The 21631-nt window shown below is 40.4% G+C and overlaps 1 protein-coding gene across 1 annotated transcript in view; it reads right to left on the bottom strand.

Annotated features, from left to right (window-relative positions):
* The window catches only part of DNAH6 (dynein axonemal heavy chain 6), a 192411-nt gene that overhangs the window by 127922 nt on the left and 42858 nt on the right, over nucleotides 1-21631 (bottom strand). The window contains exons 22-35 of the mRNA XM_084627883.1: nucleotides 20027-20207; nucleotides 17543-17639; nucleotides 17118-17313; nucleotides 16353-16517; nucleotides 14913-15026; nucleotides 13539-13664; nucleotides 13280-13435; nucleotides 12342-12503; nucleotides 9988-10125; nucleotides 6888-7055; nucleotides 5960-6108; nucleotides 5071-5178; nucleotides 2803-3358; nucleotides 112-231 (exon numbers count right to left, since the gene is read on the bottom strand). Of these exons, the coding sequence (XP_084484009.1) occupies nucleotides 112-231; nucleotides 2803-3358; nucleotides 5071-5178; nucleotides 5960-6108; nucleotides 6888-7055; nucleotides 9988-10125; nucleotides 12342-12503; nucleotides 13280-13435; nucleotides 13539-13664; nucleotides 14913-15026; nucleotides 16353-16517; nucleotides 17118-17313; nucleotides 17543-17639; nucleotides 20027-20207 (2436 nt within the window). The remainder of the gene's footprint in view (nucleotides 1-111; nucleotides 232-2802; nucleotides 3359-5070; nucleotides 5179-5959; nucleotides 6109-6887; nucleotides 7056-9987; nucleotides 10126-12341; nucleotides 12504-13279; nucleotides 13436-13538; nucleotides 13665-14912; nucleotides 15027-16352; nucleotides 16518-17117; nucleotides 17314-17542; nucleotides 17640-20026; nucleotides 20208-21631) is intronic.

Genomic DNA, 21631 nt, shown 5'->3' with positions numbered 1-21631 from the left:
GTAAATCCTTGATATTTATTAAATATTAAATATCTGTTGCTAACAAGCTCTTTCAGGGGGAGATTTGGAAGTGTTACGTCAGTACGTAAAACTAACTTTTCTGACACTTACTTTTGCAAGCCCTGCCATCCAAGTCTGTACATATGGGATCCACTTCAGCTCCTCGGGGTCAATGTACACCATTCCACATCGGCTAACTGTTGCAGGTGAGGCAACCCTCAGATCTTGTACCTGAGGTATATGGATATTGCATGTAAAACATTCTACCGTATATTTCAAATGCATGTAACAGAGAAGGTATATTTCCAGTTCCCCTCACCCTGAGTTAACTTGTGGACAGGCATTCAAGTACAAACTGCAATCTACCACCTTATTAATTTTTATTCCCCATTAGCTTCTTGATCTCCACCCTCCATATGCAATTTCCTCATTTCGATCAGAAGACAAAAATGCATAACTGGTAAAGGAGTTTCTCTTTTTTTGGCATGCTGATTCATCACTATCCACCAGAGAGTAAATTACGATCATATTCACATAGGGAACAGCTTCACTTAGCAGTTACGCCAAAAACCAAATTAGTTAAGCATCAATAAATAGGTCTGCTAGTGAAGTGGTTTGGAAACCATGGAAAAACTGTGTCAACAATTTAATATAGCAACTAAATCAGGTTTTTGACATGACAAATTAGGAGAGCGCTCATAACTGCCTTTCAATTTATTCTTTACACAAGAGAGCTTTTCTAGAACAGCTAGAAACATGAACACCTCACAGATCCTTGGCCACTCTGGAGAGAAAGCTAATGCACAATTTCTTGAATACGTGCAGGTCACTCTTGGCTTGGAGAATTCACTGTTTCCAGAACATTAGTGGATGTTATTTCTATTTAATCATAGCCGTAAGAGTTCTTGAACACTTTGATGCTAGGCTCCCAATGCAATACTCATAATTAATAATATGTAGTATTTTCCCAGTTACATCTAGCCAGATCATCATGTCAGTGATCATATTCAACAACCAGAATGCATGCATTTTCAACAGTAATGAGGCTTTTCAATTTGATTAACTTTGGTTAGTTGTTTTCATGGCTGTCTGAATAGTTGCAGCAGTATACTTATCATCCAACTAAATACTGATTCCAATGGAGTACAGTAGGGATGAATCTGGTCTAAAATATCCAGACTAGCTAAACGATACTTAAGTGGGATGTAAGAACCAGAGGGTTTAAACATAAAGGAGGGAAAAGAATTGTTTAGAGTGGCACAATGTTGAGGGTAATAAGGTAATGAGGTGAAACTTAATCCTGACAGGATATCAGAAGAAAATTCCAAACAGTGAAATCTGCTAGGAATCTTTCTAGCTCTCTTTTTTTATGATCTATGAATGATGATATTATGTCAGAAAGGCAACTCAGTTTCTGGGTAAAAATAAGATTGTGTGATCAGGTGACCAAGAGAGATACAATGAAATAACAAGAGTTACTCAAGTCTAATATTAGCTTCTAGGTAACTACCTGATGGCAAAGACTCCTTGGCTTTGACCCTGAATTGCTAACATGTGAAAGAGAAGTCATTCTGGAGAAATCCCCATTCTCATCCTCCATAGAGAGAAAAATAGAGACAGACCAGGACAAAAATTACAAACAAACAGATATGGCTAGATTGTCGGGCTCAATGGGTAGTGATCAATGGCTCCATGTCTAGTTGGCAGCCAGTATTAAGCGGAGTGCCCCAGGAGTTGGTGCTGGGGCTGGTTTTGTTCAACATCTTCATTGATGATCTGGATCATGGGATGGATTGCACCCTCAGCAAGTTCACGGATGCCACTAAGCTGGGGGGAGAGGTAGATATGCTGGAGGGTAGGGATAGGGTCCAGAATGACCTAGACAAATTGGAGGATTGGGCAAAAAGAAATCTGATGAGGTTCAACAAGGACAAGTGCAGAGTCCTGCACTTAGGAAGGAAGAATCCCATGCACTGTTACAGGCTAGGGACCGACTGGCTAAGCAGCAGTTCTGCAGAAAAGGACCTGGGGATTACGGTGGATGAGAAGCTGGATATGAGTCAGCAGTGTGCCCTTGTTGCTAAGAAAGCTAATGGCATATTGGACTGCATTAGTAGGAGCATTGCCAGCAGATCCAGGGAAGTGATTATTCCCCTCTATTCGGCACTGGTGAGGCCATATCTGGAGTATTGCGTCCAATTTTGGGGGCCCCCACTACAGAAAGGATGTGGACAAATTGGAGAGAGTCCAGCGGAGGGAAACAAAAATGATTAGGGGGTGAGGCACATGACTTATGGGTAGAGGCTGAGGAAACTGGGCTTGTTGAGTCTGCAGAAGAGAAGAGTGAGGGGGTATTTGATAGCACCCTTCAATTACCTGAAGGGGGGTTCCAAAGAGGATGGAGCTAGGCTGTTCTCAGTGGTGGCAGATGACAGAACAAGGAGCAAGTTGCAGTGGGGGAGGTCTAGGTTGGATATTAGGAAAAACTATTTCACTAGGAGGGTGGTGAAGCACTGGAATGGGTTCCCTAGGGAGGTGGTGGAATCTCCATCCTTAGAGGTTTTTAAGGCCCGGCTTGACAAAGCCCTGGCTGGGATGATTTAGTTCGTGTTGGTCCTGCTTTGAGCAGGAGGTTGGACTAGATGACCTCCTGCGGTTTGTTCCAACCCTAATATTCTATGATTCTATGATAAATTCAGCTGCAGATCATATATCTTACCAATATAACAATATAGTCCCTAAATTAAGTGAAGCAAATCAGGAATATCACAATGAATATTAAATTCCAAGAAATTACAGTACCTCAAACACCATATGGATGGAGGGTGTGAGTTTGATTCTTTCACTGTTTGCCAAGCAAAGCATCTTGTTATCATCCAAAACAGTGTTCAAGTTTTCAATCCACAGTGCATCCACTGGCCCGTCACTGATGATCCACTTATGATCTTCAGTTGTGTCATTAACAGCTGCTCGAACACTAAGACCCATCAAGCCATCTTTCCACTCCAGAGTTAAATTATTAACTTCACCATACAATTCACCCATTGTAATTGATTTGGGGTTCAGAATATAGGTTTTAACAGGCTGGTAAAAAGGGTTTTCCTCACCAGCCCCATGTAAAACTCCTAAAGACTGTGCCAAAATTTGGTAAACTGTAGTTTTTCCACCTCCTGTTGGCCCAACAAGCATAACACCATGCCTTACTAACATGGTTTCATAGAGCTGTATGACTTTATGAACCATGCTTGCTTCAGGCTGCAATCCTTTTGCAAGCATGACATCTATAATTGTTGACTGTAGTATCCCATAGTCATGTTCTGGGATTATGACTCCCGGGAAAAGATCAGAAATAATCCCACTGTCAGAGACAAAAAGAAAAAAAATCACTTTTTATTTTTGTTAATTACATTAAACTAATTAAAAATTACATGGATTATATATTTAGAAACATCCATTTTCATACTGAAGTACTCCTTAGAATCATAGAATATCAGGGTTGGAAGGGCCCTCAGGAGGTCATCTAGTCCAACACCCTTGCTCAAAGCTCCCCAATTTTTTGCCCCAGATCCCTAAATGGCCCCCTCAGGGATTGAACTCACAACCCTGGATTTGACAGGCCAATGCTCAAACCACTGAGCTATCCCTCCCCTCCATATCCATTCTCATTTGTTGTTGTTTTCACTTGGACAGCTCTTGTATATAGCTATCACCTAATGTGCTAGAACGGCTGCTCCAGGGCTTAAACCAACATTTTCAAATGTAAGTACCTACAGTTAAGAATTTAAACCTATATTTAGGTACCTGAACTAGTGACCCAATTTTCAGAGGTGCTGAGAACCTGCAGCCCCCACTGGTGTCAATGGAAGCTACAGGTACTCAGCACTTGTCAACAAACAAAATAAACAAACAAACCAGGCCTCTCTTAGGTAAAGCACTTAGGCACATGCTTAAGTGCTTTCCTGAATTGGGGCTTTATTGAGGTGCCAATATAGGGATTTAGGTGCTTAACTTTAAATACCCAGTGGATGTGTGTGTGTGAGAAAAAATGGGGTAGCACAGGATCAGGTCCAGCATCAGCCCCCACCTCGCAGGATCATGGGTCCAGTGACCCCGGCTGCAGTAGGCTTCTGGCACTAGGACCGCAGTGGCAGGCGGGCAGGGTGGGCTGCATGCCTTAGCTCCATGCAGCTGAAGTAGGAGACCAGCAGGCACGGGGAAGGGGGTGCAGGGGCCTAGTGCCACAGGGGCATGGAGAGGGAGTGCAGGGGGCTAGGGAGGGAGGTGCATCCAGTGCATGGGGGACAGATTCTAAGTGAGGGGACTGGTAGCTGGGGCACAGTCCCTGGATGGGGAGGTTGATGTTGTGGGGCAGTCCTTGGGAGGGCTGGCTACATGGAAGGCAGTCCCTGAGTGAGGGACTGGATGCTGAAGGGGACAATCCCTGGGGGTGGCATTCTGCCCTGGACAGGCCACCCTGTCTGCAGGGCAGGCATGTGTGCCAGCCCAGTGTTGGAGGAGTGGGTGTCTGGTTGCTGGGTGTGTGGGGACTGGGTGTATGGCAGGCAGTCCCTGGCTGGGAGGGGCGCCCCGCACCAGGCAGGGCTCCTTATCTTTGCAGGCAGGCTCCACAGCTGTGCTCTCCAGGTGCTCAACCGCGCCGCCAGCAGCAGTATGGAAGTGATGGTGGCAATACACCATCCCATGCCACCCTTACAGTAAATTAATTAATTTTACCAGTTAACGTTTTGACTTATTTTGCTAATTAAAAATGCTCTCGGTAGACGTTTCCAGTGTTGAAATGAAAGGTACTGTACTGATTTGAATCATATTGCTGTCCTATAACAAATACTAAGCCTTTTTTTTTTTTTTTGGTAGATCTTGCGTGGATGCAGCCCACATAACACAATAGTAACTAGGTTGAGAATCACTGTGTTAGACATTAAGTGCAACAGTCTCCACCTAAAATACAAATTAAACTACACTTAGAAAGTTGGGTCTTCTGTTTCACTATGGCAACATAAATGTGATATGACTAGATGAAGAAAACAAACTAGTATTATAGAAAATTACCTGAACAGAAGAGCATCATCTGCAAGAAATTTCGGTAGGTTAGAATCTCGTAAAGCCCTTATTAATACCACTTCCTCATTCAGATCTGGGTTCTCTCTTTTTAGTGACCTGAATTTTAATAAAAAGCAAACAAGATGTCTCAGTTTCACTCAATCTATTTTAATACCGACTATTATTCATGGGTACTGTAGGTGAACTTGTGTAAATAATCTCTCACAAAAGGACTCCCTAAGAATTCTAGTACATTTCACTTACACTGTCCATATAAAATTTTGAGTTAACTCAAAAATCCACTTATTATATCTGAACTCCAACTTTTGACTACTCACCATGTTTCTATTATTTATTCCTCAGAATTCAGTAATACTGGAGTCTGGAAACAATCTTAGCCAATCACATCACCAACAGAAATTAGTGTATCCAGACATACTACTGCGAGTTCCATGCAAGTTTGTTACTTATCTTCAGAGGTTACTAATAGGGTTTGGTTTGGGGGGTTTTTTTTGGACCTCTATATGTGTCTTCCTTTTAGAATGTAGAAAAAAGTGTAGAGCTTTTGAAATTCATATGTTTAATAAGCCATTTTCAGATATTTCTGATGAAGACAGTCAGAATGTATGCAATAATACATATACTGCCTTATGCTCCCAGGCTACATTGTCCCTATAACCAAGGAATTTCTCTATTTTCATGTATTACACTAATGTATAAATGTATTGTGTAAAAATCATGCAGTGATCATCCACATTTCATTTACAATAGTGGTAATTACAGAAGGAATCTTTCTTAACATAAACATAATTTAAAACATAAAAACTGTTAATATCTCTAAGTATATAAAATTATATTCATACTAATGTTATATCTCACACAGAATGAGGATACTTACCCAGCCATGACTAATACAGATTTGACTGCTCTCATTCCAAAGTCATAATGGTCTTGTTGAGAAAGCTGCTCGCTACAAAGTTTGTACATTTGAGTCATCTTCCTTGCAAGAATTTTACTAGATTCAAATCCTTCAGAATACAGAATCACCTAACGAAAACAAGATATGTCTACATTTTTTATTAAATACTAGAATTTTTTATTTCTAGGGACTCAGTGCTGCTCTCACATTGTCTTCAACTGGCACTGAATGTATGCATATTAATATATGTATTAGAGATAAAATAAATTAACGCAAAATTATAGTAACTATAGTTTTTTACAAACACTCTCGGGTATGCAATCTTCTCCTGTCTACAGGAAATAAAGCATTAAATCAATTTACTTTGGGAAAATATTAAGGGCTAGATCTGCAAACCTTACAGTGGTGAGAATTTACTAATAGATCCATTTACTTTAATGGGAATACTTGTGTGAGTAAATACTCACCAGTGCAGGGAAGGGTTGCACAGTCTAGCCCTAAAGGACCAAAAGACTCACACTTAAGACTATGTAATAAAGTATAGCAAATATTTTAAATTACGGACTTATATTTCATGTCCAAACAGAAGAATGCTGTGTGGGATTAACTAAGTGGATTTATGAAGAAACTCCAACTTTCCAGGAAATAGTTTACAAAGAGATCTATGCACAAGCATAACTTCATTAATGGCATATTTGAGAAGACTCCAGGGAGATCGAGAATAGACAGAGACTCATGATAATATTGTGGTTCATTACTATTAAACAGTAACACTGCCCTCAAATAAACACTTGCAACATGTTTATCATATATATTATAGATTAGGGACAAAAGGGATCATTGTGATTATCTAGTCTGACATCCTGCATACCAGAGGTCATATGACAATCCCTATATTTACAGGTACCTCAGCAATCAAGGCATAATTTGGAACCATCATTGAAAAGGGTCTGAAGAGAGCTTTTAGATTGTCAGGTAGCTCTGTTCGTCCAGCATAGCCAGGATTCATTGTGATGAATGCCACACAGGTCATAACCAACTTTATTTCACGTCCCTCAAACATAAATCGAGAGAGCTGTTTAAAAGAAAATGAAATGTCAATATACTTTATACTAAATTTCTACAAAATATAAAATCACACATTCTTTTTTAAAAAATTAGGACTTTTTTTTAAAGGGACAGATTACAGACAGTAAATTGTGATTTGCATTTATATCTGAGTGTGAATACACTTGGATAATGCATTTTTCTTTCTAAGCTTTTGAAAAACCAAATGTAACTACTGGCTTCACACCTGGTTTTAAATGTGAAACAAATAGAAATAAATATGAAATTCTCATGAGTACAGCAGAAAGCTTTGTGGAATTTCTGGTTATAAAGCGGGGCTTTTCCACAAACAGTTGGCTCTGCTAACAGAGGAAGACACCTCTGAGGTTCCACATGTCTAGAATTAGGATTTGCTGGTTTAGGATCCTTCAGTATTGGACATTTTGTTTTCAGTTCAGACACTGAGGACAGTACCTTCAGTGGGATCTGAGGCGCTTTTTATTTGACCAATGCAGGCCTCTCAGTTCTCACTGAACCAGCAGTTATGGAACCAGAGGTTTAAGGGACCCCAGAGCCTCCTGAAGTAGAAAGGCTTGAAGCTGGCTCTGATGCTCCTTGAGAGATCCTGGGGTGAAGTTGCTGCTGATCATGCACCTTGAAGGAGAGTATTCTTTCCCCAGCTAAGCCAGACACCTCCTACGGGCATCTGAAGAGGAGAATTCAGCAGAGCAAGAGGCACATCTCCTAAATCCTCACCTCTTCCCCTTTGGATCCATCGTAGGATCCATGAGCCCACACTGAGGTGTTGGAACTAATAAAAATGAATAAAAGAAACAGTTTCCACACATAAAATAAACAAAGCTAGAATTTCTAACACTAATCTAACCAACTGAAAATGCTGACAGAGGCACTGAGTTTTTTAAGAGGTTGGATCAGTCTGGGGAGATTCCTGGTCCTCTGCCGTTAGATAAGTGGTGACCAGGAACATTTTGTGAGACGGAGCCCCCTCCTTCTCTACTAAGAATTCCAAGACATTGGGGGCACAATGCCTCACTGCTTGTTGCTTTAGAACACAGTGACCTGAATCAGGTCGACCTGTTGCGAAATCAGGTTTCTGAAAGTCTTCAGTGCATAGTGAACCTGCCCCTAGGAACTGAAGATCTGCACTCTGTGGAGGAAGGCTGAATAAGAATAAAAGATAAAAGCCATCCCTCAAAAAGGAGAGCTGAGATGAAGCAGAGGTGGATCGTGTTTATCTTCCTGCTTCCTGGAAAATGGAGTAATAATGCCATTGGATGCTTTCTGTGTAGGACAGAATCCATGGAGAGGTACAATAAAGTGCTTTGTGATCTCTCTAAATGAAAAGCCCGATGGGTCAAACCTACAGTCCATTTACCTGGCCTTTGCCTTAGCTCTAGGTAGGGAAGTTAAACAGTGAGGGGTTGGAGGCCTTTCTAATTGGGGGTAGGATGCGAGGAAAGCCTCAAAGACCCCCATCACATCCATCAGCTTCAGGGCTGCAATATCATCCATGATCTGCTATGCAGCCCCAACACAGTGGGGTTACAACAATGGATCAGGTAGATGAAAATCAACAGCCCTCCCCATGCCTCTTCCCCATATTCTCTCCTCTGCAGGCCTGCTGTGGGGGCCACTGTGAAGGTGTGGTCTCTAGGCTCTGCCCCACCCCACACGTCAAATCACGCTGGGTGCACAGCTCTTGTTTGAACCAGAAGATTTAGCCCTGTAGATATGTAAGATGTTATTAGCCATTATATCTTTCAACAACAGTTGTGACTAAGTTTCCAAATGTGTAGCAGACTCCTAGTTTTGGAATCCATCACCAATGTGAACAATTGATCTCTCCCAATTTTACTAATTTCTTCTGGAATTTCAAAATCTCCATTAATGGTAGGTCACCTCAAGATCTACTCTTTTCCACTGTGAATAAATCCAACTCCCCTAATACTATTACATAATTCAGAATGGAGCCAGGCATTATCTTAGTTGCTGTGTACATACATATCCTTCATTTAGTATGATGACACACGGAAGGACCACAGCCTGGAATGTTCGGGAATGGAACTAAAGTTAAGTAATAATTTATCAGACTCTTTAGAGAGGAGCTTAAAAATGGCAGAAGGCGAGAATGTTCAATATTCTGTGACTAAGAAGTGTGCATGAAAGAAAAGTACTTACAAACGCTAAATTACGCAAGAAATTAGATGGATTTGTTTTATAGAATTCAACTGAAATTAATCTGATGGTCTCTATTGGGCACTGAAATTAAGTGAAAATAGCGTAAGTGTTACAGGTCAGAATTAATTAATATCCACAGAGTTGTGCTGGGAAAAGCTTTTGAACAATAATCCACTTTAATAAACACTAAAAAAATAAAGATTTAACTACATTTTCCTGAAAAATAAGAATCTGAAGAATGTAAAAGTTTAATATCCAAACATTAAATAAAATTGATAATGGAGGACCACTCCTGTTGTCATATGAGTTGGTGATTTTAATTCAACATCATGAAATATGCCATCACAGACCCAATTCTGTAAACAGTGACTATTGTGTATCTTTTCTCCAGTATGTAATCCCACTGACTTCAATGGGTCTACATGCAAGAGTAAAGATATGCACAGTAGCAAGTCTTTGCTGGGTCAGGCCCATAGTTGGCATTGTTTAGCACCCTTGCTGGAAATCTCATAATAAAGGATAAGGACTGACTGGACGTGGAGAATGGAGACTCAACTACCCTCAGACCCTTACAAGTGACCTCACTAGGTCAGGGTTATGACACATTTTTGGAGAAGCTTATATTGCTGCAGTCTGTGTTGTACCTATACTGTGGTTAAATAAAGAATTTAAGATTTCAGTGTCTTCACTAACAGGACATTCATTAAAAATGTACATAAAACACTATGTCTGTTTTAATATCTAATAAAAAAAGATATTACCTTTGCAGCTTTAGCATTCCTAATAGTAATCAGCTGCTGAGCAATCACAGACAGAACTTCAATATCAATTCGGTTAAATTCATCAAAGCAGCACCATGCTCCAGACTGGGCCAAACCACTGAAGAATCGTCCCATCATCTGAAATCATAGCACAGTCTTAGCTTAACACTGCACTGGCATGTCTCCAGTTCTTCAAAAGCTATGAAGCTAGTTAATCCAGTTTGAGAGAAATGGAGAGGAAGAAGAAATGTCACTTTGTGGAAGAAAGAAAAACTGGCTTATTTATACAGTGTACAGCACGATACGGGCCCCCATTCTGACTGGCACATGCATCCAGACCACTGAATGAGGCAGGGGTCCTGGGAACAAACAGCATGTTATTCTGTAATTAAAGATGCATATGCACAAGGCGCAGAATAGAATGTTTATAGTAAAACCCCCGGAATGATTCCAATCAATTTGTAAGCCATATTTTTATGCATACTTGCTTTTGATCAGCTTTAGGTAGTAAAGCACTTCAAGATACTTTCATCAAGTGGGCTAATTTCGAACTAAAAAAAATAAAGACGATTAAGGAGCAAAGAGAGAGAGACAGAGAGAAAAGAGGCACTACAACAGGGGTTCTCAATCCTTTAAATAGAAGAGAAAAAGAAAATTGGGCCTTGGAAGTAGAAATAAATGTCAAGGGAAAGCTGACATCAGAGAGTATCTGCACCAGATCTGACCATAGGAGAATTATACCCCCATGGGAAAAGAAAATAGAATCTCTTAAAAAACTATTTTATTGCCACATGTTGTATATTAAAATGCTTTCTTAGAAAAATTTCTTTATTACAATTAATAGTATGAAAAAAGTCCATGTTCTCTAAAAAGATGTCACATGATTTGTGAAATCCAAAACCTTCCCTAAACTCTGTTCTACATGGTTTTCTTATAAAATTAGTACAATCAAATCAGCTCATAATTGAGAATTTAAATGCTGACCTACAAAATTCTCAGTAAAAGTGCACAGATTTGCAATCCCAGTCCCATCCCTTTACACTGTTCAGTAGGTACACGGGAACATGATCTGGCCACTGCTGAGAATTTCCACAGCAGAAAGAAAAGGAGGACTTGTGGCACCTTAGAGACTAACAAATTTATTTGAGCATAAGCTTTCGTGAGCTACAGCTCACTTCATCGGATGCATTCAGTGGAAAATACAGTGGGGAGATTTATATACACAGAGAACATGAAACAATGGGTGCTACCATACAATAGCTCACCTTACCTGATCACTCTCGTTACAGTGTGTATGGTAACACCCATTGTTTCATGTTCTCTGTGTATATAAATCTCCCCACTGTATTTTCCACTGAATGCATCCAATGAAGTGAGCTGTAGCTCACGAAAGCTTATGCTCAAATAAATTTGTTAGTCTCTAAGGTGCCACAAGTCCTCCTTTTCTTTTTGTGGATACAGACTAACACGGCTGCTACTCTGAAACCTGTCACAGCAGAAAGGAATTCCAAAGGGGGTGTAAAACTGGTGGAGCCAGCTCCTACACCAGCCTAGTCGACCTGTTACAGGGGCTTGTGAGGAGGGGCAGTGGGTGTGATAAGGCAAATGGGTAGGGAGGGGGTGGAGTGGAGTCCACTCCCCTATGGCAAGTGTCCCCTAGTGAATGGTCTCTTAGGGAACCATAGGTAGCTGTCATGTTAGAACAGGTTTATGTCAGGACCAGGGCTGGGGCAGTATGATACCACCAGCCCCTACAAACTGAGTGCATCTTGGCAAAAAAGAGAATCTAGCCCAAGATAAAATTTTTAAATGCAGTTCAAAAGAATAGGGAAACTTGTTATTATGGACACATCTTCCAAAAACCTGCCTTTTTAAACATCCAAAATGCTTGCAGCCGATGCGCTTCTATATCTATATAGTTCTAATTTCCTAAAAACTTCCCTGACTTCCTCACTCTTTCCAAATGATAATTAAGATTTTTTTTGTTAATTTTAATGTGTCATTTCTTTTTTTCTTTTCATCACCCTCCCCTCTCCTTTCTCATAACGCAAAGAGAAAATTCTGTGGTAGGACAAAATTACAGCACCATTTCTATGGGGAGATTCTATAAAGGCTGGGCACATTGATCCTCTTTATACTGTAGTATAGCTAAACAAAAGGAAGACTGGCTTAGTGATTAAGACTCATGACTACAAATCCAAGAGCTCTGGTTTCTACTCCAGCTCTACTGTTCATTTCCTATGTGACTGTAGACATGTAACTTCACAGGGACAAATGGAGCATTGAGTTTTGTCTGTGCAATCCCACTGACTGCATAGAGAGATTGCTCATATTAATACATTTACTTCTCATACCTTGTAATCCAAACCATCAGAGCAGTTAAACACAACACACTGGATGGCAAGTGCTTTTGCAAGGTCTTTAGTAGTCTCTGTTTTACCAGTTCCAGCAGGTCCAGCAGGAGCTCCACCTAGGTCAAGCTGCAAAGCTCCCATAAGGCAAAGGTAGCAGCGATCCTGATGAGATTCATATAGTATTGTTACATATGGAAGAGTAGGTATTTGCCAAAGCTTCTGCTACTTTTCACTTTTTCTGATTTGTTTTAAACACTTCATAAGCCTGCTGACATATTTACAAATACTCTATGTATAAGGTGATAGCAAATAGTATGGAGCAGATCCTTACTTGGAGCTCCCCATGGAGCTATGACAATTTACACCATCGGAAGATCTGCTCTAATATATTTAAATCAGCACAAACTGTCCAACATACACCATTAAAAAGTATAGCTCAGTATATTAGCATATAGTGGGCTAAATTCTGAAGTCCTCATTCTGGTAAACACCCACTGCCCAACTTTATTACATTCCTTATTGCACATGAACCTGATTTTCCCATATGTCAGTTTGGATCGTTCACTGCAGCCAAAAACTCAGTTCAAAGCCTGTCCATAAATATTCCTGAATTTTCCATGTAATAGAAAATGCCAAGATATGTTGAATATTGGCTGAATTATATACCTTTGCATAGGCATAGATGAACATCTTGAGACTTTTCACCAAAGGTGTAACTGGTAATAGTAACAGGCTGTTATCTTCCAGTGCACTTTAGTTTTATTTTGCTGCAAAGAGGTAACACTATGAAGGAGCATAAGCCCCTGTTTTATACAGTGCTACATGTCAATCCCATACTAAAAGATTTCTAAATATCAACTACCTATCTACGGGTTATTCACTACTAATACTTCTAACTTCCAGCTAAATAATGATAAAGAGTATAAGTAAATACATACAGTCAGTGGAGTTATCACCAATCTTGGACATGCTCCTAGGTATTCATAACCATAAGTATACTGGGATAAAGCCATCCTAGCAACACAGTTATCCAGATCAAGATCCCAATAATAACGTAGTTGTCTTTGCCATTCAAAATTGTCAACAGTGTCCACCTACAGAGATAATACACAATGCATTTTTGAATAATGTGATTCAAAGCAGTTAACTTGGATATTTTTGTACAAAGTGCTATTTTGGAAAAAACAATTGCTTTACCTTTTCTGCTACAAGTTCACTAACAATATCTCTTGCATGTACATCAATAGTTATCAAGGCTGTTATAATATTTCTGTGTAATTTTGGAAGAATACCACGGACTAATCCAGCCAGTGCATTTAACCTCTATAAATGAATAAATAAAGTGTTAAAATATTTTCTCAGTGCACTGAAAATATCAGAACTTTAAAAATAGGTGGTCAGCTCTTCAGCAGGTTCAAATTAGCACAGCTCCAGGATATGTCTCTAACTAATATATGAAAGTTTAAGAAATAAAATTGCACACTTCTGGAGATATTGTGCTTATTTAGAATATAGTTGTTTTACATCTGAGGGTCATTAAAATAAAGCTTGCATTCATTTTTTCCCATTTTTGACTGCTTTCAAACAGTTCTCAATACAGATAAGAAAAATATATATATAAACTTAGCAACTCTAAGACCAACTAAAGTATATAAAATTATTTAAGATATAACAGAAAATCAAACAGACTGGTGACATGGAAGCTGACTACCATATTTCCCAAATATCAGCTCCATTGGGGAGCCAAATATTATCAAACACCAACTTGAAAGTATTGGCACTTAGCATTTGACCACTACACACTGAAACCTCTACCCACTGTGGCTAAACCTCACAGAAAAAGCCCTATGCAAAGCCCCCCCTGAATCATACTCTGAGCCCCACTCACACACCCACTCACATGGCCAAAAGACCATATTTGAGCAACTTTGGCAGAGATGAGCACTCACAATTCCCTCAAAGCCATCATTCCATAGAAGCAGGGTATAAATACCCATTCCCTTAAGCCATCCCTCAGTTCTTCTGCCTCCAGAAGCCTTCTTTGGAGATGGGCTCCAAAGCAGAGTTAAGGATGAAGGGTCAGTGAGGCTCGATGGAGGCAATGTGGTTGGAGAAAAAGTTACTGTTTACAAGATTCTCCTTCATGATCTTGATTCTGTAAAGCTCCATTGCAGGATGCTAGCTAGTACTGACCTCCCCGCGATAGTGGCCTGAGGAATCTGGCAAGTTTAACAGTGACTGCAGCACAGCATTTCTAAAACCAGCATCTGCTCTTGATGTCATGTCGAGCAAACAGTGACTTGTGAAGACATGAACAAACTTCCATGCAGCAAGCCCTACCAATTTCAGCTGAAGCCACAATCTCTATACTTGACCTTAAGATCACTATTCCCCTGATGCAGTAAGCCCTAAGGTGGCTCAGGCACGTGAACATCAGCTGGTTCACAACATGACTGGATACACAGACTTAGCCACTTAGCAGAATTTTACTTTCTTTTTAAAAATTAATTCAAAACTAATTTTCAAGCATGGCACAACAAAATGTTAAATTCATTTGATGCCAAAACTCACATCAAAATTTATTTTTTCGAAGTCATTTAAAGCTTGTAAGTGATCATGATCTTCTCCTTCTAAGCACTGAGTCAGATCACAGCACCACATGAGCTGAGAAACAGTCAGGACAACCTGTAGAAAGGAAACACAAAAATACCATTGATACGTCTTAAAGAAGTTGGCAGAGTAGGAATTCAGATACAATAATGATGGGGTCACATAAATAAGCACTGCCATGATCCTGCAAGCATGCACGGGCTTAAATTGGACAACTCATGGGCTTAAAACTAAGCATATGTTTAGATGTTTGCAGGATCAAGCCCAAAGTAAGTGGATAGGTGTGACATACCAGGGTGCTATGCAGACCAGTGGAGGGCTGTGTCATCCCTGTCCTGCAACCTTGGGTGCCTTACAATGCCTTGCTGAAGTAGCTCCCTCCTGGACCACTCACAAACAGCCATCCAGCATGCAAGCCACACCCAGAGTGTCTGTGTGTAACTAGGGTTACGCTCTGGCTTTTACCAGCCTGGGTTATACTGCAGAGTGACCCCAACATGCTCCCATTCCTGGATTTTCCCCAAGGACAGTCCAAACATATTAAGTCCATTATTACTTTAAGGGAAGAAATACACAACTGCTTATTACTTTAGAGTTGCCCAGACACTTCAAGTTAAACAGACCGGATTAGACAAAATAATAAAACAAGTTTATTAACTACAAAGAGATTTTAAGTCAGTAGAAATAAAGAGGCATAAAAATAAAAAATGGTTACAAGAAAATAAAGATAAAACACTTTCTAGTGCCTAATTTAACGAACTATATTAGATTTAAACAAAGTTTTTCACCACATGCTTCTAGTAGCAATACTGACAAAACTCATGGAGTCAGGACCCCTCCCAAAGAGTCCAATGGCTGTTTCCTTTGTCTTCTCAGGTGCAGAGAATGAGGTGGGCAGGGATACAGAAAAGCGTGTCTTGGGGTGTTTGCCCCTTCTTTTTATAGTTTTTTAGTCCCTCTTTGAAAATCATTTCCAGCTGAGAACCAAGAGACAGGAAGTTTGCTAGAGGAAGGATGTTCCCTGTGTGGCTTTTTCACCTGTGCACGCTTTCCTTATTTTCTCCCTTCCCCCTTTCTGCTTGATGACTGTTTATTGCTTAAACACAAATTAAGACAAGCAGATTCTCCTTTTTCAAGTCAGGTATGTTTGACCAGTTTGGTGCTTCGTGACTCTGAACATGGGTTTTTAACGTCATACAGGGAAACTTATAACTTTAGGCATAAAGCTGCCAGACACATTTTATCATGCTAATACTGATCAGCAAGTTATAAATCTTCAAATGGTTCCTCATAAGGCACACCTTGTACAAACGTTATTGCAACAGCATGTAGGGTGTGAACACAGGGGTGTATTCTATCACAGTAGGCAAGAAAGATCACACAAAAATTAGTGTGGCTTACCTGAGATGGGTGTCCAGCAACAACCCATTCCATTCTCACTCTGGTTTGATAATCAGCAATAGCAGCTTTAGTCAGGCGTCTAAGAGAAGCGAACATGGCTTCTTCTACTTTACTAAGCCAGTCTTCTACATTTCCTCTGGCCTTAAGTCCCTTCCCTAAGCCAACCTACAAACAAAAGCTGTATTAACCATGGAGGTACTATTTCCTCTGAGTTTATACGTTCATACTGCAGGTGTTTTCTAGGGTCATTGATGGCACAGCAAAAAAATACTAGGCCTGATTCACCAGTGTATTACTCCACAGGTCAGGAAGCCAAAGGCTTAAATTGCAGCAAGGGCGGTTAAGGTTGGACATTAGAAAAATGTCCTAACTGTCAGGATGGCTAAACACTGGAATGCATTGCCTAGGGAGGTTGTGGAATCTCCATCATTGGAGATTTTTAAGAGCAGGTTAGACAAACACCTGTCAGGGATGGTCTAGATAATACTTAGTCCTGCCATGAGTGCAAGGGACTGGACTAGATGACCTCTCGAGGTCCCTTCCAATCCTGTGATTATATCATTTTTATGCAAGTATAACACCACTGAAATCTAAGGAACTGTAGCCTTATAAACCTGATGTAATGCAGTGATGGATCTGGCCTATTCTGTATTTTATTCATATATAATAGTTGTGTTTCTAACTTTTTCCTTTCAAGTACCATATATATGGAAAATATATATTGACTGGAAACAGAGTGAAAGAGTAATAAAAATATTTACTTACCCTCTCTCCCTCGGGTGACAACATTGCTAAAATATCATTAGTAAAAACCTTTTCTTCTCCCTCAGATGGAGTCATCATGGCAAACTCTAGTTTAGCAATTGAATCAAAGCATTTTCTTAAATGAGGCTGAACTGCTTGAGGATTGCGAGTCTGGGCCAAGATTTCCAGGAGTTCATCGTTCGATAAAAAGTAAAACCTGTTTGATAAACAAAAGTACTTTAGATGCAATATATTTTACAGAAAATTTTAAAAAACCATTCTCATGGTAGCTAAAACTAGTACAATTTGGAAGAATTTTATAGTATAACTAAAGATTCTTGCCTTTTGTATTAGTAACACACAGTATAACATTAAATCAAATATATGCCTTCGATTGATGTCAATCAGCAGATTGCACTGATTGTTTGCAATGACTTTTTACTAACCTGGGGAAGATAACTCGCTTGGACTCCAAATAAGCCTCTAGGCATTTTTGAATTTGATCAAGTAGCCCATTGTTATTCTGAAAAGTCTCTAAGAGGCCTATTAAGAGAAAAAAGATTACTTGAGAAAACAGAGTATTGAGAATGAAAAAACAAAAGAGAAAACACTGTGATTAAAAATGCAAGGAAAAACTCCACTTTTTATAAGCTATGGCTGAAATCCTTTCACCAGATAAAACTAAATATTGTTGTGTTAATAACTTCAGTGCACATTTTTGGGCTTGCAAAGAATTCACCTATGAAACCAGGGTACATATTCAATTACTGCTTCACCCACTGAACTCGTTTTAATTTAATCCTACAAGGGCAAAATTTCTATCCCTCACATGAAGCCTGAGTAAACAAACAGAGGATTCTGCCCAAGGGTTAGAGGTGGAAGAACTCATCCTTCACAACACAGTCAGGGCACTGGACAGCCATCCAGCTGCTCCTTGGCCGCTACTCCAACCACTGGGCTGTAATAGTGGCTATGAGCTGTCCAGGCACAGGGATGTGCACCATTTTATGGCTCCAGTGCGCCTTGCCCCTCATCCTTCTGTATCACCCTGGAAAAAGCCAAGATAGAGCAGTACTCAGCCGTGAATATGAGATATCCCCTGCCTTCGGCTTGGAGGACTTGTGCAGGAAAATACTTCATAAAATAAAGCAAGTGTCCATTTTGTTTCTTAAAATACTGTATATGCTGTAGACTATGAAAAATGTCAACAGACAGAAAGTGATTCAAACAACCAAAGAAGTCTAAAACCCAGTAAAAAGGTCCTAACATTCTACAGATAAAGTGGATTCTACAGGAATGCAGCAGCAGAAAGTTGAATGTTTTGACTGCTGCAAATTTTACTGTAATCCAAAATGAACTCTCCTACCCTGGCAAATGAAAGAGTTAGTGTCCAGTGCCACTTAGTACCTGGATCTTAATGCTTAATATGGAAAAGCTTGAGTCTGATTTTCCATTGCCCTGCACCTTCTGAGGTCATTGACACCAATTCAAAGTGAGTTTTAAATAGTATATAATCAGAATGGTAATGATTTCACCCACCGTGCACCTCACTCCTGTGTGCATTTGCAGGATCAAGCCCTTCAGGAAGAGTTTACAAGTTAGATTAGTGAAGTAGGGGAGAGATGGAAAGATGAGTGTAACACGGTGGCTTGAGACAAGGATCACCTGGTTCTGCTATAAAGAGCAACAGGAAGCTGAGTGGAGGATGCTCAGGGAGATCAGAGGTTGCTAGGAGTCACTGGGTTCTAACAGAAAGACTTGGGACTCACAGTATCTCTACACTTAAAATGCTACAGTGGCACAGCTGGACCGCTGCAGCTGCACTACTGTAATGCTTCAGTGTAGACACTACCTATGCCAGTGGGAGTAGGCAATCCACCTCCCCGAGAAGCAGTAGCTAGATTGACAGAAGACAGTGCTATCTACACCAGGGGTTAGGTCGGCTTAGCTACACCACTCATGGGTGTGGATTTTTCACATCCCTGAGCAACACAGTTAAGCCAACTTAATTGTCTAGTGGTTATCATGCCTGAGACTATAGGCAGGAAAGGGCTGGGAGGACCCTGATAAGAGGTTAAATGCATGGAATTGAGGCAATTTTATTTTGAACTCTTTTGTGGGTAAAACCAGATCTCAAGGAGGGTAGTACTGGATGGAAAGAGAGACTCTTACAAAAGTAAGAAAAGACTCCAGCCAGGTATGATTGAAAGTGGCCTGCCAAGGCAGAGAAGAGCTGCAAAGAACAGACTTGGGGAAGCAGAGAAGCCTCCGGACTGATTTTTTGCTTTCTGCTTTATGTCAGTAAACTAGACTTGGATGCAGGAGCATTATTGGACAAAGAAGCCTGTATGGAGTTTATTTAAGGAGCCCTTTGAAAGGGGAAACTGAGGCAATGGGCTGTGTGCAGAGCTTCCTTGAAGCCATCAGGGTGTGGTTGGGAGGTGGAAAGGCCACTTGATGACAGTGAGGGAAACTGATTGTTAGAAAGACACAAAATATAGGAGAATAGGGAGAGAACATAATATAGAGAAAGGTTGCAAGGAGAGAAAGTAAAAAGGAGACAGGACACTGAAAACAATAATGGAAGATATACATTATGAGTGGGAAGAGAAGAGAAAGCACAGTGAAACTAGGGAGAGAATGCATAAAGAGAGCAAATGAGCTATAGCAAGTTACATTTTGAATATATATTAAACAGAAAGTTGATTGACAACATAATGCAATTAAATGCAGTACATAGTAAACAGGACACAACTGTCTTATTCCTTGTTAGTTTACGCTGCACGGGGAGTGGCCGTGGGGTGGAGCAGTACAGATATTTTTCATCCTACTAACAGACATAAATGTTAGCCTAGTAAGTGCTGAATAAGGATTAACATCACCTACAATGGCTTATACATTGTTTGGGATAATACACCATTATTTTATACCAGGCTGAGTAGCAGCACGAAGAGCATTTGGCAGACGATTAACTTTTCTCATTATTTCCTTCCAGGACTTATCCACCTGTAAGAACATCTTTGCCTCTCCAGGTAGCTGCCTCTGTATATCAGGAGCACTAAAAATACTTTCTAAGTAAAGCCAGTTTCTCTGACATGTCAACCATTCTTCCTAGAAAAAAAGGAAAACTTGAGCAATTAGTCCCCATCCTTACAAAGGAGAACTATTGAAATACAGTCTGAATTTTCAAATTGGGAAGCAGAAGAAAATCCACAAATATTAAACATGAATCCTCCACAATATTTCAGATATCCACCCTTAGACTGCCAAAATTTCAATATTCATGACACAATTTTAGCCCTTTGGCTCAACTATCAGACATTTGATGAGACAGTGTGCACTTTGCCCGCCACTCCCCAAAGATCTCCTAAGATAATTTTCTATATGGCAAATTGTATGGTCATGAAGAACGTACATTTCCAATGCACTCACCAAGTAAACTCTATTTGATAACACGCTAGGCTGCTTTGAAAAATCTAACAAATTTTCTTGGATATTTGTTTGTCAGATTCGCTCTTAAACTGTGATTTTTTTAAAGGGGAAAATAAAGGATAAAATATATGCTGCTTGAGAAGAACTTTTATTTTATGACATGGAAAAGACTGCAAGAGACTGACTTGGCCACCACCAAACAAAGGCTTAACTGCAGGTCTGCTGCCTTCTTCCCTTGCATGAGGATTAACAAGATGGTGCTGGATATGGCAGGCCAGTCAGGTTTTCCAGCAGCACAAAGATGTCATACTATGAAGTGGTATCTACACAAGGCTTTTTTGCCCTAAACTTCCTACTGTGGCTACTACTCTGGCAGCTCCACTGGAGGTAGCAACATTAGAAGTGCTTGTGTAAGCAGAACTCCAGGCTGCCAGCATTTTCAGCACCATGTCCCCTAACCCTGCTCAGAGTAGGTCTACACAGCACCAGTAGCTATTGGTGCCACGTCTACACTGCTGCTGCTATCAGTGGAGTTGCAATGGTGGTAGCAACAGTGAGAAATTATAGAGAAATAAGCCTCAGGCTCTGTTCATTGTTAACCCAGCCTCTTTGCACCGGCTAGGCTGGCACAAAGGGGACATAGGATAGGCACAATCCCACTTCCAGGTGATGCTGGCCTCTGGGGATATGTCTGCATTGCAATTAGACTCTGTGGCTGGACCATGCAAGCTGACTTGGGATCGCAGCGCTCGGGCTAAGGGGCTGTTGAATTGCAGTGTAGACATTCAGACTCAGGCTGCAGCGCGAGCTCTGGGACCCTGCTACCTCGCCTGTACATGAGCATGCTTAGGACCTCTTATTTTCTCCTGTTGCAAAAAACTCCCGTAGCTCTGATCAGTGCTGTGTGAGCCTCTCCCAGTGCCACATCTGCAGAGGAAGAAAGCTGTCCAGTGGTGCTTCTCTTTCTAATATTAATGTTTTACTGTTGCTAAATTTTAAAATCACACATACACATTTTCTTTAGTTTTAATATTTTGAATAATTTCCCATTTCAATTTAGGTCCACATGCTTCAAGTGTTATTTAGGCCAACTGGGCCTTGTA

Source organism: Lepidochelys olivacea, assembly GCF_965140295.1.
Source record: "Lepidochelys olivacea isolate rLepOli2 genome assembly, chromosome: 5".
Classification (NCBI taxonomy): domain Eukaryota; kingdom Metazoa; phylum Chordata; order Testudines; family Cheloniidae; genus Lepidochelys; species Lepidochelys olivacea.
This window is presented reverse-complemented; position numbering and strand designations above follow the sequence as displayed.